This window comes from Populus nigra, chromosome 2 (genome assembly GCF_951802175.1).
Source record: "Populus nigra chromosome 2, ddPopNigr1.1, whole genome shotgun sequence".
Lineage (NCBI taxonomy): Eukaryota > Viridiplantae > Streptophyta > Magnoliopsida > Malpighiales > Salicaceae > Populus > Populus nigra.
In genome coordinates this window covers 41,195,639-41,219,411 of record NC_084853.1, presented here as the reverse complement: position 1 = coordinate 41,219,411, position 23,773 = coordinate 41,195,639, and the positions used below count along the sequence as shown (strand labels likewise).

The 23,773-nt window shown below is 34.7% G+C and overlaps 3 protein-coding genes across 3 annotated transcripts; 2 read left to right on the top strand and 1 right to left on the bottom strand.

Moving 5' to 3' along the window:
- Positions 1-187: 187 nt before the first annotated feature.
- LOC133682840 (probable protein phosphatase 2C 49) lies at positions 188-2,914 on the bottom strand. The gene is made up of 4 exons (XM_062106375.1): positions 2,581-2,914; positions 1,938-2,138; positions 1,613-1,848; positions 188-1,101 (listed from the first exon to the last, which is right to left on the bottom strand). Exons 1-4 carry the CDS (start codon positions 2,758-2,760, stop codon positions 525-527), a joined length of 1,194 nt encoding a protein of 397 aa, XP_061962359.1. The 5' UTR covers positions 2,761-2,914; the 3' UTR covers positions 188-524.
- Positions 2,915-11,771: 8,857 nt separating this feature from the next.
- Positions 11,772-16,289, top strand: LOC133682785 (shaggy-related protein kinase alpha-like). The gene is made up of 13 exons (XM_062106305.1): positions 11,772-12,001; positions 12,661-12,854; positions 12,974-13,066; positions 13,153-13,212; positions 13,335-13,607; positions 13,751-13,825; positions 14,032-14,088; positions 14,179-14,319; positions 14,409-14,459; positions 14,869-14,964; positions 15,059-15,142; positions 15,674-15,776; positions 15,861-16,289. Exons 2-13 carry the CDS (start codon positions 12,741-12,743, stop codon positions 15,941-15,943), a joined length of 1,230 nt encoding a protein of 409 aa, XP_061962289.1. The 5' UTR covers positions 11,772-12,001; positions 12,661-12,740; the 3' UTR covers positions 15,944-16,289.
- Positions 16,290-20,587: 4,298 nt separating this feature from the next.
- LOC133683062 (polygalacturonase At1g48100-like) lies at positions 20,588-22,974 on the top strand. The gene is made up of 6 exons (XM_062106569.1): positions 20,588-21,334; positions 21,437-21,604; positions 21,690-21,734; positions 21,826-22,033; positions 22,130-22,211; positions 22,339-22,974. Exons 1-6 carry the CDS (start codon positions 20,843-20,845, stop codon positions 22,838-22,840), a joined length of 1,497 nt encoding a protein of 498 aa, XP_061962553.1. The 5' UTR covers positions 20,588-20,842; the 3' UTR covers positions 22,841-22,974.
- Positions 22,975-23,773: the final 799 nt, after the last annotated feature.

Here is a 23,773-nt window from a genome sequence, read left to right as displayed (position 1 = left end):
AATTGATGTTTTGATAATAACAACTTATACTAGGCAAGTTGGCATATTCAAATTCGAATGTATCTTGAATTAAATATGCTTGTCATTTGATGAATGAAGAGATTCGTAAGACGTGAAACATGGAATTAACGTTTCATTCTAAAATACAATAACAAGCTTTAATATGGTAGATGAGAAGGACAGAATATAAACAATAACAAGAGATTTTTTATTCGAACTGTACAGGTACACATCAAGATTTAAAATAGAATATATTAAATTAGCAGCCGAACGAGGCAGCAACGCCAAAACAATACATCCATGATGAACGTGCTTTAATAAAACATACATACATCTGAATCGATCTTTACACCGCCAGCACCCACCCATCACTGTTATTATGTACATTAACCAATTCTCAATGCTTGCTGTTTGAAAACAGTCATCTGCAAAAATGCGAGCTGCTTTTTCTATCTCCAGACTGAAGCAGCCAGAAACAGTTTATTAACACAACAATGGAAATTAGAAAATTATTCTATTTACGTTCAGCGGTTGGCACTGCCCTCCAACAAGTTCCTCAAGCTACATAATGCCTCTGTAGAGAGGCTAAAGCACCTCTGTTTCCGTTGCTTAGGTGTAGGTGGTGATGGCTCCTGATAATCAGTAGAAGAGAAGCACACAATAATTACAGTGAGATTGTCAAATGTGTTTCGGCGTAAGGCCTCCATAACTAGGTCCCTGGCACACTGCTCAGGGTCATCATGTCTCCGCAGCCCATGGCGGACAAGGCTGACTGCATGCTGGCTTGACATAACATCCCAAATCCCATCACAACCAATTATGAGAAATTCATCCTCCTCTGTTAGAACAAGCTTCCGGAACTCTGGCTCAGCAATGAGAGGTGAAGGAGAGCCCCGGGGGAGTTTCATGTCCCAGTCACCAAGGGCTCGTGAAACTGACAGAACACCATTGAGATATCCATCATCAATATACCCACCCAATTCTTCAACCCGCCTTCGCTCTGATGGATAAATAGGCCTATGGTCTTGAGACATGTCTATTGCCTCTCCTTTACGACAGAGAACTGCTCGGCAATCACCAGCATTTGCAACCATTAATAGCCTGGAACATGAAATCATGATCAGGATGCCAGTGAAAAAACAAAAATAAATCCAAGGAAATACTAATAAACTATCAGCTTGGAGCGCCCAAAAAAACTGGTACTTTAAAGTTCCTCCTAACTTTTCCAAAGTCAACTAGAGCTATGCACTGAAAAAATGATGTAGGAAGGCTGGCATTGAACCTTCTGAAACATTGACGGCAACATGCAATATGGAGCTAGCATATGTAAACATCAGAAGTTAACTCAAATATTTGCTGGTTCAAGCAAGAAAGAGAAAACATCATGTGCAAGTAAAAAAACAAGACCACCTTAGCTAGCATATCTTAGAAGACTACATGTGAAGACTGATATATAGAATACTGGATTTCATAAAACATTTAATGTAGATAAACTAAATGGTGATTGACCAACATCGCAACCACTAATATACCTAAAAACAAAGCTTTGACAAGGTAAAACGTGGAATCCATATACATGGTTATATTTCCATGTTCAAGAGCAAGAATATACCTTCCAAATACAAAAGCAGTAAGAGCGGTTGTCCCAGAAGAAGTGTTCACACTGCAGTCATCTGCCAAAGCCAAGTCAGCCAGATGAAATGCTTTTCGTAGGGAGTTCTCAACCTCCTCCAAGAAGATATTGTCAACCTCAGATGTCTGAGGGAAATTTGCATCTTCAAAAAAGATTCTCATTGCATTTTTTCTGATATAAGCTGCTGCTTCAGGTCCTCCATGACCATCAAAAACCTACAAATAAATTCAATCTCAATCAATTATGAATTCCTTAAACTTATCAAAATAATATAGTTACAACCATAAGTTTCAACAACAATCACCCCATAGAAAGCACTGGGCTTGGGAAACTTGAAGACTAAGCCCAGTTGCACAGATAGATCATCTATGCTTATATGCTCGTCTTCCATGTATCTCCGAGGCCCAATGTCGGCAAAGCTACCAGAACGGATACTAGGCACAAACTGCAGGACGGCAGACTCAATAGCTTCTGCATCTGAAATTTTTTTCGAAGATATAATATCCTACAAAAGGAGATGGTTTAATATTAAGTTTTCCACCAACAGCAGCACAACTAATAAAAAAATCTAGGAATCATTCATTATTGACGAAATCTATTATTTACATCAAATTCATAATTAAAAATACTATACAGTATGCTAGTAATTAACAGCATGATCAAGACAATTTATTGGAAAAAACCCAGAAGTGAATTTCTATTTTATTCATATTTTCGCTACAAATAAATAAATTAATAAAAAGAAGGCTAAAATTCCCATTCAGATTCAGCTTGTCTGTCAATAAACAAAACAAAACCCGATCTGAGCAACCTGTCATGAAAGAACAATAACAAAGCAATTCAACACCTAACAAGTTACGAATTCTCAAATCTACTTAGTAATATTCAGGGTTCTCTAATAAAACAAAACCTAGCAAAAAAAGGGGGCGATCATGAAGAAAACTGACCAATTGGTCGGCGGAGACAGAATCCGAGATGCGAACTTGACTTAGCCTTCTGGGGGAAGGCGAAACAGTAACAACATCTTCAATTTCATGAACAGAAGCGGCAGTAGGGCTGTTACCTTTAGCAGCAAAATATTGAACATCCAACACCGGCACGCTTACTACCTCTGCTTCAACTACCATCTTTCATTCACCGAAAAAACAATCAATTTTCAGACTTCAAATTCCCTACTCTGGCTAGTAGTAATGGTTTTTAATTTTGGTTTTTCTGAGCGATCAAAATTTTGAACCATTCTGGCTTGGAACTAGTATATAAATTGGAGTCAGGATTTTTTATTCTTAAGAGACCGACGACCGGTGGCTACAGGTAAATGGAAATTCGGTAATTGGGCACGTGTGAGTTTTTGAGCCATGGGTTTTAAGAGACCGTTGTTTTCACACGCCAATTCGTTAGCTTCATCGACACGTGACTTTTTTGGTTGACGCGTGCCACGACCTTTGGTACATCTTGAAGGCCGTTTCGTGTACAGTGACTAAAAATCGTTCTTAGTCTGTCAGGTAATGACTAATGAGTTGTCTGTCCCCGTTGACGTTTTTTGGCTGAGCTGGCCCCGGGTTGGGGGTGTTTATGGGATTTGGAGAGTGTTGGGGGGTCATTTGTGGGAAAGAAAGATTATGTTTCGTAAAATTTTCGATAGTATTACGTCGTCGTTCCTGCATAAAAATTGTCACAGTCAACAGAATTAAGAAAATGCAATTAATCATGCCATTGGATTTTCAAAATTACACAACAGTCCCCTTTGCATAACAGAACAATAATGTTTTGATGACTAAATTGTCATTCTGTATTTTTTAGCTATAAAAATTTCGATGATTAGTCATCGCTGTTTTAAAAACTATTGATCTTCCTTTTCTCAAATCTCGGTGGGTGAGTATGTTACTGTTTTTTTTATTTATTTTTTTTAAGAAAATATATTAGAATAATATTTTTTTTATTTTTAAAAAAATATTTTTAATATCAGTACATTAAAATAATTTAAATTTAAAAAAAATTAATTTAAAAAAATTCAAATGCGTTCCTTTAACTGTCCATTTGTAATGGTAATTTTGGCTAAGATTCCTTCACAGAGAAGGAAAAAAAGAAAAGAAAAGAAATCTACCGTTACACACAAATACTTTTGGGTGTGCGGTATGCTTTCCTTGCTTTTGTTATGGATGCTGGCTTGGCTTTCATAGGGCGTCTAGCATTCAAGCCAAAATGCTGTTTGTATAAAAATTTAAATTATTTTATTTAAAATTAATTTTTTAATATTTTAAATTAATGTAACATGATAATATTAAAAATAAATTAAAAATATATATATTATTTAATATATTTTTAAATAAAAAATACTTTAAAACACATTCCGCTAGTTATATAACGGCACGTATTATCTCCTCGTTGCACACCTAGTAGCAGGCTTTGGTTACTTTTGTCTTTTTCTGTTCAATAATGAGTTAAATAGTAGAAGTTGGGCTATGGGCATGGAACCAAGTCATTGATTTGTACATACATGGAGGAGTAATCTTCAAGTTTTTGAGTGTAAGTTGGTGGTGTCACATACTCGTAAATAAAATTTCCATAAAAAGCTTGTCGGAAGCTTTTTACATGTGGAATCATGCTGGGGGGCGGGGCGTTTTGGAAGCTAGTCGATTGATGTTATAATTTTTTAAATTATTAGTACTGAAATGAAACAAATGTGCAAGCTACAGGGGTGGAATATAGTTTACCCTTGGAGTACTAGCGTAGACTGCGCAGGAAACCTAAGAGGGAAGGAAATATCTGTCGATGGACAAGGGTGCCCCTGATTCGACGATGTGAGGGTGTCATGCTTATCAATTCAGATTTCAGACACGCGGCTGTAGTTCACATCTTCTTGGAGAGAACATGGGGACACGCATTATACTTTTGGACGGTTAAGATGCATCTGGACTCTTCTCATGGTTGCTGAAATTTATGTGACCCCTTCTTTGCATAAATAATTTCAGTCGTTATTTTTGCTTATTTTAGCACCAAATACTTAAAGTTTTGTCAGAATAATATAAATATAAAAAATATTGGCACAATTGCACAATTTATATTTGTCAAATCCTATCTAATTCCTAACCCTAACTCCCTAACTAAGACCTAAACCTAACTAACCACCAACTCATAATAATAAAAACACAAATTAACGCCTAGTGGTAAGAGCTTGGGACTAAGGGGTTTGCTCCCTCTTAGGTCTCAGGTTCAAACCCTATGACTGCTCATATGATGGCCACTGGAGGCTTACATGGTCGTTAACTTCAGGACCCGTGGGATTAGTCGAGGTGTGCGCAAGCTGGCCCGGACACCCACGATAATCAAAAAAAAAAAAAAAAACACAAATTAACAACTATCTAGATGGTGGTCCAGTAATAAAAGCTTGGGACCAAGAGATTTGCTTTCTTTGTGATCTCAGGTTCGAGCCATATGGTTGCTCATATGATGGCTACTGGAAACTTACATGGTCGTTAACTTCAGAGCCCGTGAAATTCGTTGAAGTGCACACAAACTGGCCTGAATATCCATATTAAACTAAAAAAAATTATAAATTAACATTAATTTGAACTCTAAACACTAGCTCTAATTTAAATACTAGACACTAATAATAATCCAAAACTCTTACCCTAATTAATCCCTAATCTCATATTAACCATAAAACTAACCCTAATCTAAACTCAATTAATCCAGACGTTAAAATTTAATTATTAACCACATAACTCTAAGAATAAAATGTCAAGTCTCTTTTCGATGTGAAATTATAAATTGCTGATACCATTTAGATTATGTTTCCTTTCTTATAAAATTAAACATTGTATAAAAACTATATCTTATAAAAAATTACATTTTTTATTAAATTATGATTAACAAAACAAGAGCCTGTCAATTGGGTTTCCTCCTCCTACTTTTTTTTTCAAGTTTGATGTGAAATTGAAAGCTACCTAAACCGGTAACATATGATGAACCGGTAACATATACTGTTGTTAATTTCTTCTCTTTTTTCTTTTTAAGTCTTCCGGCTATGCTTTTGCAAAACAGAAAAAAAAATATAATTCTTTCCTTGACCAACAAAAGAATTATTTCAATCCCCTCCGATGATCATCAAATAATTGTGAATTTGATATTAATACTCGCAAAATCATGCCATTAACTAGCTAATCTCGCAATCAATCCAATTTAGTTAACATCCACTAATTGATTCACATTCCCAAACTTGCCCACAAAACAACCAATAATTTGTGCAATTATTGAGATGTTGACCAATTATTTGAGCCTGTGCAGAGCAGGCATGGCAATATTACCCTTTTATTTTATTATTTTACAAAGACAAAGGTGCCATTTTAAGAATGGAGAATGAAATCCTCGTCGTTAGGTAAGAAAGAAATAGCCTGCTTTGCACGGCATGCTTGGATTAATTTAATAGGCAGCAAATAAAGAAATACATACGATTAATGTATGAAAGTTGAATAACATAATCTATTATGTTAAATAATCACTTGCTAACTTGTTGAAACGAGGTCCTAATAATATATTTTAAAATTAATTATCTGAATTTATGTAACATGATGAATATGTCGAGGAGTCAAATCAGATAATATTAATATACCGAACAATTTATGATGGAGTAAGTATTAAAAACTCAAGTCGGGATAATATTAATATTAGGTGGTCTAGTGATAAGAGCTTGAAATAAATAAGTTTGTTTTTTTTGTGATTTTAAGTTCGAGCTCTATGGTTGTTAATATGATGGTCACTGGAGGTTTACATGATCATTAATTTCAAAGCTCATGAAGTTAATCAAGATATACGCAAGCTGACCTAATATATTATAATAAAATAAAATAAAAATATTAAAGGCAAGACCATCAAAGTCAACTTTACTGTTTTATTCTTAGTCTCGAAGGGACCCCCTGCAGCCATGGTACAATAATTGTTGAACAAATTATTTATCTTTTTCAATTTTTTTTATAGTAAAGATATTTTTCAAAACAACTTTGAGTTAATCAAATTGTGGTTGAAATTACCGTAGAGATCACTTTTTAAATTTTTTTTATTTAAAATATATTAAAATAATATTTTTTTATTTAAAAATTTATAATTAATATTAATATACCAAAATAACTCAAAACATAAAAATATTAATTTGAAATAAAAATATTTAAAACTTCTTAAAACCACAGTTGAACCATAAAAATAAATACTAAAGATTATAAGGACGTATCTTTTATATTAGCATGGTATATTTAAAGAAATTAAAAATTATCTGAATAATGATTCTAAAAGTTGAACTAAAAATAAATAAGAAAAAGAGATATTTTCCATTGTTTGCAATCTGATGCAAAGCAGACGATGAAAGTGGGTTTATGAGGGAAGGAAAGGAAAGAAAATTCTACTGGGCTATGAGGCCTACTTGATCTAAATTATTGCTGTGTTGGGCTTTAGTAGTAGGCTATTCAAGAAAAGCCCAATACCAATCCAACCTAATACACTCCCAAGGTCAGAGAGGTGGTGCTGGGCGTCGGTTTTTACTTTTTTAATGGTCTTGGAATGTCGTTTTCAAAATATAAGTTTTAATTTTTTTTATTTAAAAATATATTAAAATAATTTTTTTATTTTTTAAAAATTATTTTTGATACCAACATATCAAAAGGATATGAAAAATTAAATTAAAATTAAAATTAATTTTTTTTAAAATATTTTTAAAATACAAAAACAAACTATCTCTTCGCTTTAATCAGTAAAAAATCTTTTCTTTGTCTTTAACTAGAATTTGAAACCTTAACATTTAAGTTGCTGATACAGCTTAAATTCAGCACGGATGAGATAAAAATGCAGAAATTAGAAGAGGGTTGTCCATTAATGTGCCTCCCAGTAGATTTTAGTTCTATTAGAAAACAATTCTTGTGGTAGATAGAACTGCAAGAAATTTGAACAAAAACTTGCTATGGGTTCAAATCTAATCGTGAATTATAAAATTTGCATATAAATCAAGGAGTTTCTATATCATTCTCTATTTTTCTGGAAAATAAACACGTTCCAACCTAACCTTTAAAAACAAGAATTATTTATCATAAATTATCTAATAGATGATCTAGTGGTAAGAGCTTGAGACTAAAAGATTTGTTTCTTTGTGATCTCAGTTTCGAACCCTATAGTTGCTAATATGAAGGTCACTGGAAGTTTATATGGTTATTAACTTCAGAGCCGTTGGATTAGTCGAGGTGCGCGCAAGTTGGCTCGGATATTTATATTAAAAAAAAAAATTATTTATGGTATGATGACGTAAGAGATTATCTCAGCTTATTTTAAATTTACAGGTGCATGAAATATCATTGAATATTTTGAAAATGGCATGTTACACCTTGTTTGTGTTGAATAAGAACATGGTATTCAACAAGCCTGCCCCAAGCCGTCAAAATTTGCATGCTCGTGAAGAAAAATGTTACGATGAAAATTTAATTAGTTTAAGAAAGAGTCATATATTATAATAAATTCAATGACTTTAGGTGAGGAGTGTCATTTTTTTTTTAAGAGTTCAATTCAAAGTCCAGGGATGGGGCTATCAAGGTGGTGTTTGTCGTGTACATTAAAATTGTTTTTTATTTATAGATAACTTAAAATAATAAATTTTTATTATTTTTTTAAATTTATTTAAGATGTCAACATATAAAAATGATTTAAAATATATAAAAAATTAAATTAAATTCTATTTTTTTATTATTATTTTTAAAACACGGTTATACCACCATTTAAAACGCCACATAAATTAGACTTCTTGACTTTCAAAGTGACAATGATGGCTTCAACTAGGGCCCTGAGCACCCCCCCCTATTTGCTTGAGTAAATTACAAGTCAGTCCCTCTACTTTTGATAAATAGATTAATTAATACCTGTGATATGATTGTTTCACTCGTCGACTCCTTTTTATTATTTATTTGATGAATTGAGCCTCCCTCCTTACTCTGTATTTCATATGCAAAGAGGATCCTCCATTCAAGAGTTCGTTTAATATCTGGTTTCCTCGCTCGATGTCATGTGGGGCTAACATCCATATTTAGAGGCGTTAAAAAAACTAATTTATCTATAATATTTATATTATTTAACTTGATTTAACCCATCCAATTTATATAATATAAATATTAAAGATTATAGTATGTTAAGAAACCTAGAAAATAGAAATTATAGGTTGAGTGATGAGTCAAAATTTTTAAAATTTAGTTAATCTAACCCAATCCATTTCTCGTATATCTTTTTATCTTTATATTTTTATATTTTTATATTTGATGATTTTTAAATTGAATATTTATTTTTATTTTATTTATAAATATTTTGACTTTTAAATTTTTATTAATGAACTTTCTATTAAATTGCTTTGATGTAAAAAAAAATATTTGTCTTTAAAGGAGAGAGAAGGGACTAGAATTTAATGATAGTGTAAGGTATGCAAATTAAACTTAGCATTAGAGGTTTCTTTGCATCTACATCTCATGTTATATGTTACTCTTTGGAACCTATGTAAATTAGTAATATAAGCTTAATATATAGATATCTATAATATTCATATAAAAAATAGATCAACCCGGTATATTTAATCTGCTCGGTTCTAAAAAAATTAAATAAATTGGGTTTATAATTTTAAAAATATTAAAATCTAAGTTAAATATAATTATTAGTTGAAACTTGATCAAATTATATTTATGAATATCTTTATTGATATCGATTCAAATAGGACTTGTATTTGATTTTTAAAAGTAAGAAGGTTGAAAAAAGTGAGATTCAGGCATCAAATTATTTTGAAAAACATGGAAAATTTAAAATTTTAAAGCCTGAAGAAGTTCCCAATAATGCCCCCATCAAATAACATAAAAATATATAAAAAAAGTATTTTTATCCATCGAACTAAGAGGGAAAATAAAATAATTAAAAACTAATCTTATAACTAATTTTTTTTGTCTTTTTAATATTCTTGAAATGTTTTAAAAAATGAATTTCATTTTCGAAAACATTTTTGCTTCTGGAAATTGAGGATCACGTCAAATCGGACTTAAATTATCGCTAACAAAGTAGAAGGATTGGATTTATCAAAATAGTAATATGAAGACTCGATTGATCACATAAACGTAAATGTATTTTACAGTGTTCTTCGAAGCTGCCAAGGAGTGAAGTTTTTAATCTTTATCCAATTCCACGTGGCTTTTTACAGTGTTCTTCGAAGCTGCCGAGGAGTGAGGTTTTTAATCTTTATCCAATTCCACGTGGCTTTTTACAGTGTTCTTCGAAGTTGCCAATTCCACGTGGCTTAGGTGGACAGAATAATATATTTTATTTTATTTTTTCCATTAAATAAGAATACGAAGGGTTTGATTTTCCAAGGCTAGAATATTGTTTTTTAAATAAAAAATATATTAAAATAATAATTTTTAAAAATTATTTTTAATATTAATAAAATGATAAAAAAAATAAAATTTAAAAAAAAAATTCAAAATTTTAAATACATTGTTTAAAACGAGATTCTAAACAATCTCCAAGTATAGCATGCATAAAAAAAAAAGACCATACCTAACCACACCTACCTCCCTGGGACCCTCAAAACATGTTGCCCTGGCTGGGACCAATTTGAGCCTCCTCTCGTGGTTGCAGTCCCCGAGAATACGCAGGGAATCAAACCACGTCATCAAGGCGGGGAGAGTTGATTCATGACATATAATTAAGAGTAGCGGTGGGTATTTAATAGTTGAGAGTAAGTGTTTTTTAAAGTATTTTTAATTTGAAATATATTAAAATAATAATTTTTTATTTTTTAAAAATTATTTTTCATATTAATACATTAAAATAATCTAATAATAATAACAATAAAATTAATTTAAAATAAAAAAATATTTTTAAAATATGAAAACAAATAATCTCGTAGGGTAATTTTAATTAAGGATTCATGATACTTAATTTAAAATGAATTTAATTTCAATACAGGTACCTTGAAATCCCAAAGGCAAAGGCATAATATGGCTCCATTAAATAAAGAAATATACAATTAATTTAAAATCAACCGGATATCCAATTATTTTTTTTATATATAAAATAACTAATATATTAGTGGTAGCAGAAGGGGGCCATTATCGGATGGCAAGGGCCGAAGAGAGAGATGACTTTAGACTCCATGGAATGGGATCAAGCAAGCTCGGGGAGCGTTCAAAAATGGTGGCGTGTGAATGAATGAAAAGGTCAGTGAGCGCAGATCGGAATCCAAGATTACGTGGGAGGATTTATACCTTGTCCTCCTCCATCACAACTTTTATAACACCAATTGTAAGAAATCTAATAAACAACACAAATATTAAAAATTATTTGTAAAAATTCTTTAAAATCTGTATCATAAACCACACATCAAGTTTCTTTCCCTTTCACATGAATGCTCGCTGTCCTGAAATATAAGGTTAAGACTGTACCATTTTTTCTAGGAATACGTATCCTTTTTTTTAAGGGTGTTTAAAATAATGATAATGATTAATTTTAGGAGTTTTTTCATTTAAAAATAATACCTTTTTATACTAATATGTTAACATAATTTAAAAACCAATTTTTTTAAAAAAACTTCACCTGAAACGCTGTCTTAAATAGCAGTAAAAAGCCCTCTTTGTTTTTGTATTTTAAAAATATTTTTTTAAAAAATTAAATTTTATTTATTTATTTTAAATTAATATTTTATATAAAAAATAACATTTAAAAATTGTTGTTTTTAAATGAAGTAACAGTATGCAAAATTACAGAGTGGAAACAGCGCCATTTTTCATCATAAATACATTACCAGCAATAATTGGAGACGGCATTATAACAGAATCCGACCGAGTCCAACCGGCTGTAGCTGGTCAAAAATCCAAACCGTCAAATATTTTTCAGAATCCCACAAAACTACACAGCTTAAAGTGTTATTTACGAAAATCTTTGGTCTCGACTGCTGACTGGAGAATCTACCTTTAATTTACGCTTTGGCTGTGGCAAGGCCTCATTGGGAGAAGACTAAAAATAAAAATAAAAATTGATTTATTCAAAGGGAGGAGACGGGGAAAGTTTGAAAGTGGAAGGGTGGGGGCCAGACAGGGTTGAACGGTCAAAAAGAAGGAAAGTGAGAAATACAAGAACAACACATAAATGTTTGGGCTGTTGGACTGTCTTCTCTCTCTCCATCCATTCATCTGTCTATCTCTACCTGTGTCGGAGAACAAAACAGGGCAGTCCTACTGAGTACTTTGGTAAAAAGACCTATTCCAAAATCTAAACCGAAAACCATTTATTTTGTGAAATCCTGTCATGATTTTGCCTCGTCCTGCAATCCCATTTCTTGACCTGATCTCCGAGTCTTGAGTAAGTTTCTCCCTTTCCACCATGCTGATTTTCATTTTTGATGGATTTTTTTTCAAGTGGGTTCTCTGTCTCTCTCTCTCTCTTTTTAAGAAGTTAATCTTTGTGTTTTTAGTTTATAGATCAGGTTAGTTTCGTTGTTGCTTTTGTTTGATCTGTGTGTGCATCGGGAAAGATCTTTGCTTTTATGGTTTTCATTTCTTTTGCTACTACTAGTTGTGCTCTTTTTTTTTTCTTGGTCTTGTGATAACTACGCAAAAATTTGGGAGTTTTGTGGATCTTCATTTTCCTCTCAGTTAACATTTTTATATATATAATTTTTTTCCTTGGCTTTGCTTCGCCTCTACCCAAAATGTGTTTTAATGGCTTAACAGGAAAAAAAAAAAAAGCTAATAAATCCCATTTCAAGCTAACTTCAGTGTTGGCTGCCCAGACAAAAAAAAAACCCATCTTAGTGAAACTTATCTTGCTCTTTCTTATGCCTTTGGTTTGTACGGGTTTATAGAGAGATAAGAAATAACTGACCGAACTTGGCAACTGCACTTGTATCAAAAGGGACCTAGATTTTGCTTATGCATTGATGACATGCTCCTTTTCTTTCACATGAAACAGCTCCTTTTCTTTTACATGAAACAGCTAACGGTGATAAGTCTTATACACAGGTAAGTTGCAGAATCTTGATTGAGTCGGCAAGGTGAATTCCTAAGAGAATCTTCTTTATTACTTTCTTTTTTTTGAGAGAATGGCTTCTGTAAGTGTTGTCCCTGCTACTGGATTGCGAGATAGAAGTGGAAACTCAGCTGGTGTTGATAAGTTGCCTGACGAGATGAATGACATGAAAATTAGGGATGACAAGGTACACAAGCTGCCATCTCCACTAAACTGAGATTGCCTTCATGTTCATCACCCACCACTTGTTGATTGCTTGGTTGCAATATTATTTACTTGGAAGGAAAATGTCTAATGATTTTTCAGGAAATGGAAGCAACTGTGGTTGACGGTAATGGAACCGAGACAGGTCATATAATTGTCACAACAATTGGTGGCAAAAATGGCCAGCCAAAGCAGGTTATTATCCTTAAATGTTAGCCTCTTGGTCAAATAGATTCTGATGTTGTTTTTATATGATATAATTTGCTCTCTGATGAATGCAGACAATAAGCTATATGGCTGAACGTGTTGTTGGGCACGGATCTTTTGGAGTGGTGTTCCAGGTAGTTGTTGTCTAGATATAATGCTGATCTGCATGCTTTTAGCTGGTTGATTCTCACATGCTGTTTGGATTTATATTTGGATGAGGCACTAAATTTTCTTTTCTGCTGCGGTGTTGGTTCAGGCTAAATGTTTAGAGACTGGCGAAACTGTTGCTATTAAAAAGGTTCTGCAAGATAAAAGGTACAAGAACCGGGAGCTGCAAACCATGCGTCTTCTAGATCACCCTAATGTAGTGTCTCTGAAACACTGTTTCTTCTCAACAACTGAAAAGGATGAACTCTATCTTAACCTGGTACTTGAGTATGTCCCTGAGACCATCCACCGAGTAATCAAACACTACAGTAAGATGAGTCAAAGGATGCCATTGATATATGTCAAACTTTACTTTTATCAGGTATGAGTTGTATATGTGCTTTCTTTCCTATCTGAGATGTGCTTGTTATTCGTTAGATATAGGTTATTTCATATGAGGTTCAACGGATGCAAGTTCATTAACTTATGGCTCTTATTTGACCTTATTTCCTTACTCATGGACAGATTTGTAGATCTCTTGCTTACATTCACAATAGTATTGGAGTGTGCCATAGAGACATAAAGCCTCAAAACTTATTGGTATGTTAACAAGGGTACTTGGTTTTTGTCTTACTTGGAGTAGACCTCCAATGTTGAATGTTTGTGCAGCAAACTAATAAATGTGCTTTTAATACAAAATTTTAGTATTGTTTTTTGATATATCAATCCTACTTTGTTGTCTTTTTATTATGTACTTGCAATATTACTTTCTCTAATTGTGAATCTGTTGTATTTATTTGGAACAGGTGAACCCACATACGCACCAAGTGAAACTATGTGACTTTGGAAGTGCAAAAGTTTTGGTTTGTATTTTCCTATTCTGGAATTATGTCATAATTTTGAGTTACAATTCACATAATGTAAATCATTCTAATTTTGGTTGCTTTTGACAGGTTAAAGGAGAACCAAACATATCTTACATATGTTCCAGGTACTATCGAGCACCTGAACTTATTTTTGGTGCAACTGAGTACACCTCTGCCATTGACATCTGGTCCGCGGGTTGTGTTCTGGCTGAATTACTGCTTGGACAGGTAGGTAGTTTTGTTTTTTACAAGGTTTTCTTCTTGTGCGTTTTGTTAGTAAATTATACAAGTGACACCAATATTTCTGTTGATGACAGCCTCTCTTTCCGGGTGAGAGCGGAGTAGACCAGCTGGTTGAAATTATAAAGGTAATAATTGTTTCCTATACAATACCTTGATAAAAAGTGTAATGGCATGAAAATAAAGAAAAAGAACTTTTGGGGCGGGAGGGGAGGAGGGAGCAGGAAGGAAGGCTTGGAACTATGCTTCTCACAAAAAAAGTGCTAGATTGGTCTGTATAAAGAAAGCATTCACTTTCAGTTCGTCACTTGATTACAGGTGTCATGAAAAGTGGGATGTTCCTTACAATTCCTAATCCTATGAGCCTATTCCCATCCTGAACAATGGGTGAAGTGGCGAAATTTTAAATATGTATTGTCGCATTTAAATTGAATTTAGAGGGATCATTTTGGGTTATGTTGCTGAGATTGGAAATTTCTAGCTCTCTTCTCCATTGTAGGCTCTTTTCTCCCATATAATTTATGTATTCTCATGCAGGTTTTGGGTACCCCAACAAGGGAGGAAATTAAGTGCATGAATCCTAATTACACAGAGTTCAAATTTCCTCAAATTAAAGCTCACCCGTGGCACAAGGTACCAGCAAAAATTACTTCTGCCCTGTCTCTAAAAAATAAGCATGTACAAATAACATGAATTATTCACCTATATGCTTGCATATGATTGACAGATATTCCACAAGCGCACGCCCCCTGAAGCTGTGGACCTTGTCTCCAGACTATTACAGTATTCTCCGAACCTCCGAAGCACAGCTGTGAGTATAAAATTCCAGCAAGATCCTTTGAATATTGTTATTTATTTTCTTTGTTTTGCACAGCAAGATCAAATGAAAAATTATTCTTTGAAGTGCTTATCTTTCTCCATTACCTACTCCTACTGTATTTTCTGATCATAAATTGTTGTTTCCTTGTACAAAAGATACTCGCCATGTGTGTCCACTCTTTGTATTTTGAAGTCATTCCAGGCACTTAATGCATCTTTTTGTCAGTTGTCTCATTTAAGAGATGAATCAGAACTGACTTCTTATTTGTCCTCTGAGGGAATAACCACTTTAGATGTACTAATTTTCAGACAGAATATTAGGGAAATGGGGAACCCCAATTAGGCATTGACCTTGTAGACTTGTAGTTGAGCTTTCTATTGTATGTGCAATGTAGCATTGATTGAATGAATGAATGGGCCTCTTCAGGTTTTAGCTGTATGCTTTCGTTTTGTGGCTGCCTTTTTTTGTTGGTAATGTTTTTGTTTTCATTTATTTATTCTTATAATTTATTTTGCAATGCAGCTGGAGGCTTTGATCCATCCTTTCTTTGATGAGCTGCGTGATCCTAACACCCGTTTGCCAAATGGACGCTTCCTTCCACCACTGTTCAATTTTAAGCCTCATGGTATGACCAATTCTTAATGTTCTTTCATTATTCCATTGAAGTTCCTGTTAATAACTGTTCTTGATGTCTATCTACTCTGGTCAGAGCTGAAAGGAGTGCCCCTTGAGATGCTTGTCAAGTTGATCCCAGAGCATGCTAGAAAGCAATGCGCCTTCCTTGGGTTATGATGCGGTACTTTGTTGTCTGGCTGTCTGCTCCTTGCAGAAAAACGTGCTGCGCTGTAGAGAAGTAGCTAGTGGTCTGTTTAAAGTGAATCATATTCAGGCTGTGTTATTTGTTATGCATCCCCAGTTCTTTTATTCCATTTTTATAATTATTTATTAGGTTATGTTCATCTTCCATCTTTGTGTAAAGAGCAGGTAAGGAAGGTTCTGCTTAGTCTGTTGTTAAGACTTCCATGGCATTACTGACCCTTAATTTGAAGTGAGACAAATTGCAATACCACAATTTATTGCTTATGTAGTTTTCTTGACTACAATTCGATCCCCATATGATGAGGATTTTACATTGAAAGGAGGTTTTTTTGTCCTCGGTGTTCGTTGTATTTAGCTACCAACCAGATCATGCAACTCTGCTTGTTCTATCATTCTTACACGATTCATGGATGTCTGAACATTGTGGCTTGTCGTACAGGATTTATTCTATGAAATGCTACAAGGATGGTTAAGAGTTAGCATTTAAGTTGAGAAAGTGAAAATCAAATGAATACCCTGTATATGGTGTTGAAAATTTTAGTCCTCGCATATTAGGCATATGGGATTTGTTGGGTCCCAAATTTCAAAGGTAAGCAGCATCAAAGGCTTTTTGTTCCTAACAACAACGCATTTTAGTCATGCGTGGGCTGGAAGTTATGATGGAACCGCCCTAGCAATTCTGCGCATAAAGAATAATGGGACATCAATATGGATTTTGTGAAAAGGGAACTTGATATCCTAGTCTGCTTTCCATTTCAGGTTCAAGTGGTTCGGGAAATCATTAAAATAACCTCAGATATAACAGGGGAGATGTATTTTTAGCAATCTACAGTGTCTATTCCGTGTCAGTCCTTCCTTGCATGCTTGTGCCTTTAGGAAGCTTGAGTAATCTTTCGAGGACTAAAGTCAATCTATTCTTTGCACAAGATGAATGCAATATTTATTGATAAGATCCGCTGCCTTGGTGCTGACTTCGTCTTATTGATAATGCACCAGGAATCCAGGCAGTACAATTTTTGAAGAGGAGATATGAAGGTCGTTCAGCTTATAAATTGAAATGTCTGGGATTCTGTCGCACAAAACATTCAGTAGATTGAAAGTTCTTCTAAGCGCAGAATCAAAAGGTATGATGGTGATCCGAGCTAATCTTTGCATTAAAAATCTGATTGCTAGACACAGAAACCTTGTATTTGAGGTGGGAGTCACCTCACAAGCTAGTTTTTGAGAGAAATAGGCCCAAGACCACCTAACAATTGCTATCAGAGCTCATGTATGCCAGCAAGTCTGGACCCGACAATCAGAGTAAAAAACTGGTTGTCGTGGCTTCAACCTCAAGCCAGATTTGTGAGGGGGGAGATTGCTGGAGTTATCCGACAACAGTTGTGGAAGAGGTTGGTGAGGGGATTTATAAGAAGCTAGCTTTTGACAAGGAAATATGCTCAAGACCACCACCTAACGAAAACAGCATGCAAGCCATCTATACCAAAAGCTTTATACAGACCCTGGACCCATAAAAGAAAACACCATCTTTGATCTCCATATCAGCAGCAGGCATACATAAAGAATTATAAGCACGGCTAGAAAGCATAGAAAAAGCACCTGAGATCGGAAATTCCTCCATTATTTGCTAGTCTTGATTGAAATAAAAAGCTTAATTCGCTTATGGACATGTCATTGATTATGGCTTTGAAATTGAATTAATGTGCTGTTCTGTTCTGCTTTGACTAACTTGCAGAAAATGTTGTTTCATAGAATATCACTAGCAGAAATGCTTCTGAAAATTGTTCTTCTCTACAGATAACATGCAGCCAGCATATATGCATCATCTTGAATTCTTTTCTGGGAAGACTGAAACTCCTCAAGTGATATCCAATCTTACAGTGAAAGCGATCAGATCCCAATCGCAGAATGGGAACATCAGATTGAACATCATTGGCCATATCGCCGAAAGGAGCGATGGAGAAACCATGACCAGACATGGTTTGCATTGATTTGGTCGGTTATAAAATAAGACTCAACAAACCTTACCAGAGCTCTAAGTGAAGTTCCCACTACAAGGAAATATAACTAAATTTTAGGCAGGCATTCACCGTCCAGTTCTTAAAGCGCCCGCTTTTGAAAAGTGGGTCTCTGCTTTTCTTTTTTGTCGAATCATACAAATGCTGTTGAAGTGATATCAAGTTTTTTAAGCTATTTCAATCAAAACCTGATGGTTACCTCATGAGCGATGTTACTCACCTATATTAGTTCTTTTACCCATCAATTTCATTGCTCACACGACAGGCTATTTTTCTTACTGGGATAAAATTTCTTCCTATGAAGATGCTACTTTATGTGAAAAAAAACCTTGAAGACCAGCTAGCATCTGCCATGTTTCGATGGGTAATTAGTAAAACATAATATTGGGTTAAACATTTGCTTGATTGCTAGTAATCATATTAAACTCGATGCATATACAGCTCAACAGCTAGACGAATATTGCGAGCGTGTTTGACAGTGTGGTTGCAGGTGTTTTTCAAATAACTTTTCGAGTCAAAATGCATGTTAATGATATTTTTTCATTTTTTAAAAATCATTTTTGATATCAGCACATCAAAACGATCCAAAATATATAAATCATATTAAATTTTAACAAAAAAAAACATTCAAATTTTTTGAAAACACAGCTCCAGCCGCGTTCCCAAACGTTGCCGCAATATTGCAAGTAATTCATTGTAATCTGATTGCCCATAAACAAGGGTTTTTCCATCATCACGGGAAACCAAATATAAATTATCTGCAACCCCGAGTGCTGGCTTTTGATCAGCTGTGTTAAGTGTACTTAATGATGCAAGAGAGACTGATGCAAGAGATTTTGGAAGAGTTTAGCCATCGGATACGGAGTTGATAGAGCTGGACTATCTTGACAGGGAAAACCAACACAAGCATGGCAGAAAACATTAGTTCAAGCTTGAGTTGGGAATGTTTTTGCACACCCTACAGTATTTTGGCCATAACTCTTGATACGGGTGTCAAAATGACGCAAATCATTGCAATTCAAAAACCTTGTTCCATGGCACACGTCGCAGGCAAAGAGCTACGCTTGTTGGGGGTTGTTTCGAACCCCAAATTCCATCTTTTAGGTCTCTATTTTTCTTGTTCTGTGTTTTTTTGCTATTTTTGTTGACTTTTCCGGACTTTATTTTGTTGTGATTTTTTTTCTCAATTTTTACTTAAATTTTGCTAACTTGTTTTAAAATTTTATTTTACTTTATTGAATAAATCAGAATTTATCATATTTGGTGATTTTTTCAACTATAGTTATTTAAGCCTAACTTATGGAACCATTCATATAGTTTTGATACTCAAAATATTATATTCAGGCTTTTCTCTCCTATTGTGAGATTATCTACACTGTCTAGGTTTTTTCAAGCCCTTTTCATTTCAATCCCTTCCAGATTATTTTTTAATCTCAATTTTCACAGTTCCAACTAAGCTAGCTGGTATCAGAATTGAACTTTTCCAGTTGTTTTATGTTGTACTCTTTGATTTCCATGGATGGAGGTCATGGAGGACATGATCGTGGTAGAGGAGGATGATTTCTGAATGAGGAAGTTCCCCTCAAAGAGTATAATGTTAATAACTTGATAGTTGAGGATATGTAGTTAAAGGCAATTTGGGAATGTTTTGTGCATCCCTTCAATATTTTGGCCATAACTTTTACCATGGGTGTTAGAATGACACAAATCACTCTGATTCAGAAAGCTTGTTTTTGGGGTGCACGCTGCAAGAAAATTAAGAGCTATACTTGTAGAGGATTGTTTTTCGAACCCTAGATTCCATCATTTAGGTCTTCAATTCTTTAGTTCTGAGTTTTTTTGGTATTTTTTTTTAATTTCCAGAACTTTATTAAGTGGTTTTTGCTTAATTTTTCCCGACTTGTTTTAGACATTATTTTTATTTTATTGAATAATCAGAATTTATCATATTTGATAAATTTTCTAGTCCTAGCTATATAGGCCCGGCTTGCTATCTAATTCAGATAGCTTTTATATATATATATATATATATATATATATATATATATTTAGAATAATATTTATATTTTTCTCTCTTGTTGTGAGATTACTACGGTGTCCAGGATTTTTCTCAGGCTGTTTTCGTTTCAATCTCAATTTTTATAGTTCTGGCTGCGCTACACAAGCTCAAAACCAAGTGTTTTCAAATGTAGCTTCAATCGCAACGCTGCTTAATTTAAACAACGCTGAAATCTAGATAGAGATTTTACAAATTTCAGGGCCATTCACAAAAATCAATTTCGATCCTCTCGAATAGATATGCTGTCAAGCTTATGGGCATTATAATATGTGACATTGTTGAAATAACTGATGAAAGTGAAAGTTATGGGAGGAACGTGGGGGGCTTCTCGGCTCTTGCTGTAATTCCTTTTACCTTTTTCCAGAACAGTCATCTGCAGACTCCACATTCTCTACAAAATAAAAAAGAAATGCCTATAAGGAATTCGGTATGTTCCCGCCACCGAAACCATTAAAAAACGTGTATGGTGCAAATTAACTTTCCTCGAAGTCCCTTCCACTATCCACTGTTATTATAAATATGAAATCAGGCCTTTCTGATGCTGCATACATTCCAAAGACAGACTTAGTTAATCTGTGGCAAGTTGCTCTGGTGCTCACAGTCACTTGTACAAGCCACTGGCTTGTTTCAACTTCCCACAACTTAGGCGCATTCTTCTGATCTTGTTTCAGATAATTCATAGTGCAAAAGCAATTCGAACAGGTTTTCTTTTTAGTTCCAACAAGTGGAAAGACGTTCTCTAGAAGAGAATTCTCTTGTTTCCACTAATTAAGACTCGGCCAAGTTGAGCTTAAAATGAAGCATTCTCGCGTCTCGTTACTAGTATTTGGTATTTCTTTCATTTGCCTCTTCCTTTGCATCCAAGCTAGGCGGCATTACCATGCACAACACCACAAGCATAGTCATCTTCACAAATCATCAACCATTTCAGAACCTCCCACTCCTCCACCTGAACCTGCCTCTCCTCCACCTGAACCTGCCTCTCCTCCACCCGTGCCTGCCTCTCCTCCACCTGAACCTGCCTCTCCTCCACCCGTGCCTGCCTCTCCTCCACCCTTGCCTGCTAATCCATCTGGCGGGAGTGGCAACTCTAGTGGAGTTTTTGATGTACGAAGTTTTGGGGCTATTGGTGATGGCATAACAGATGATACGGACGCGTTCAAGATGGCATGGGACGCAGCCTGCAACCAAGATGATTCTGCTGTCATCCTTGTTCCTTATGGTTTCGCATTCATGATCCAATCTACAATTTTCACTGGTCCTTGTCAAGGTGGCCTAGTTTTTCAGGTAACATGCTTTGTCAGTCCTGTCATGTTGTTTTTTGTGCCTCTTGAGGTTTGTAAGGACTTACTAATTCTGGTAATTGGTTACGTTCTGTTCAATGAGAAGGTTGATGGGACTCTTATGCCACCTGACGGACCTGACTCTTGGCCACAGAAGAACAGCAGGCGTCAATGGCTTGTATTTTACAGAATCAACGAAATGTCACTTCTAGGAGGTGGTGTGATAGATGGCAGAGGAGAGAAATGGTGGGATCTTCCTTGTAAACCCCACAAGGTATTGCTGAAATTCTACTTTATTGCAACCTGGAAAAATTAGGGTTGACTTGTATTACTGCTGATCCTTTTCATATATGGCACAGGGAATAAATGGAACAACAATGCCTGGACCATGTGATAGTCCAATTGTAAGTCATCAACACTCACAACTTCTATTTTCATGCTCATTGCAAATTACCTTTTGGATCGATCCAGCTTAACATAACATTTGTGATGCAGGCCATAAGGTTCTTCATGAGCTCAAACTTAACCGTGCAAGGACTTAAAATCAAGAATAGCCCGCAGTTCAACTTCAGATTTGACAACTGCAAGAATGTTCATGTCGAATCAATTCACATTACTGCTCCTGCTTTAAGTCCCAACACAGATGGAATTCACATAGAGAACACCAATGGTGTGGAAATATATAATTCAGTGATCTCTAATGGTTAGTGCAGGACATAAAAATATTTCTCCTTATCCATTAATAGCTTCCCTCAAAAGCTCACTAACATCAAGTTGTTTGATATTTACCTGTTCATAGGCGATGATTGTGTATCAATCGGGTCAGGTTGTTATGATGTGGACATAAGGAACATTACATGTGGACCGGGTCATGGAATCAGGTATGTACAGAATGTTACTGGTTTTCCATGTATAGGATTTTTTTCTTAGAATTTTTTCCATGACATTTTTCTTTGGACTTCTAAGCTAATCTCTTACAAATTCTTCCTTTCATCGAATTTAAAACAGCATCGGGAGTCTAGGAAATCACAATTCCCGAGCCTGTGTTTCCAATATCACAGTCAGGGATTCGGTGATTAGAGTCTCGGATAATGGAGTAAGGATCAAGACATGGCAAGGTGGATCAGGAGCAGTATCAGGAATAACATTCAGTAATATTCACATGGACAATGTCAGGAATCCGATAATAATTGACCAATTCTACTGCCTCAGCAAGGGATGCACCAACCAAACATCTGCTCTTTCAGTATCAGACATTCTCTACGAAAACATAAAAGGAACTTACAACATTCGAAGCCCACCAATGCATTTCGCCTGTAGTGACTCAGTACCATGTACCAACTTAACACTCTCAGATGTTGAGCTTCTTCCTGCTGAAGGAGATTTAGTACTGGATCCATATTGTTGGAATGCATATGGGAATTTCCGAACTCTAACTATTCCTCCAGTTTCTTGCTTGATGGAGGGCATTCCCAGATCCAACCTGAATAATGAAATGGATTATTGTTGAGCTGCTAGATTCATATGTAAAGTGATTTCCATATTATATATGCATTTATATAATTGAAAGAGAAACCATGAACGTGGAGTGGCGTATTTTGATCTTCTCCTCAAATATATTATAAGACAAGTTTAGTTCTTCAACTTTTGTTCAAAATTGCATGTCATGCAAATTTAGAATGCTAGCTGGAGCTTAATTAAACATCCACCATTATTTTTCTTTCGAACATAAATATACATGTATGGATCATATCAAGTTAGGCAAGATATATATATATATATATATATATATATATATAGGACTAAATCAATACTCAAGCATGTCTCCAATGTCTATCAAATTAAATTCCTAAAATGAAAGCTTCGCTTTTCCTTTCTGTTCCAAACTGCATAGCAGCAAGAAAAGTATAGCAGTATTTGTTTGAGGGATTTCAAGAAGATAAAGCATCCATTTCTAAAAGGGACTGCATATCTGAATGTAATGAAGTTTTTGTTTCATCTGTCAAAATTAATTGGTTAAACAATTTATGCATGGATGAATGATGATCCAATCACACACTTAGAGATAGATGCAGCGATATCATTACTGTTAGTGATGTAATGTACGATAAACTAATTATCAAAACAGAAAGTAGAATATTCCAACTTTCCGCTTGTCATGCGAGTTGGTGTATGGCGAGGGAGATGGGGACAAGAACTCTCATATATGTAAAGTATACGAGACATGATGAAGGATCTACCTAGCTAAAAGAATAATTTGTGAGAGTGAGTGAATACATCAGAGGATACTGGTGTGCTGATGTGGGGCCAAACTTCTCTGAACATGCTGCACGCGCAGTCGCTAGTATAATCATAAATTAGGATGTCTATGGAAATAGAATAGAAGTATATGAAAATGACTCCTTCCATGTAGACTTGCGTGCTCTGAAAAAGTTCCTGTCGG

Coding starts and splice junctions, on each gene's coding strand:
- LOC133682840 (XM_062106375.1), bottom strand. CDS start 2,760: ATGGTAGTTGAAGCAGAGGTAGTAAGCGTGCCGGTGTTGGATGTTCAA. Junction 2,139..2,580: donor CTGTCTCCGCCGACCAATTG/GTCAGTTTTCTT, acceptor CTCCTTTTGTAG/GATATTATATCTTCGAAAAA. Junction 1,102..1,612: donor ACTGCTTTTGTATTTGGAAG/GTATATTCTTGC, acceptor TTCATGTTCCAG/GCTATTAATGGTTGCAAATG.
- LOC133682785 (XM_062106305.1), top strand. CDS start 12,741: ATGGCTTCTGTAAGTGTTGTCCCTGCTACTGGATTGCGAGATAGAAGT. Junction 14,320..14,408: donor CTGAATTACTGCTTGGACAG/GTAGGTAGTTTT, acceptor TGTTGATGACAG/CCTCTCTTTCCGGGTGAGAG. Junction 15,777..15,860: donor GTTCAATTTTAAGCCTCATG/GTATGACCAATT, acceptor TACTCTGGTCAG/AGCTGAAAGGAGTGCCCCTT.
- LOC133683062 (XM_062106569.1), top strand. CDS start 20,843: ATGAAGCATTCTCGCGTCTCGTTACTAGTATTTGGTATTTCTTTCATT. Junction 21,335..21,436: donor AAGGTGGCCTAGTTTTTCAG/GTAACATGCTTT, acceptor TTCAATGAGAAG/GTTGATGGGACTCTTATGCC. Junction 22,034..22,129: donor TAATTCAGTGATCTCTAATG/GTTAGTGCAGGA, acceptor ACCTGTTCATAG/GCGATGATTGTGTATCAATC.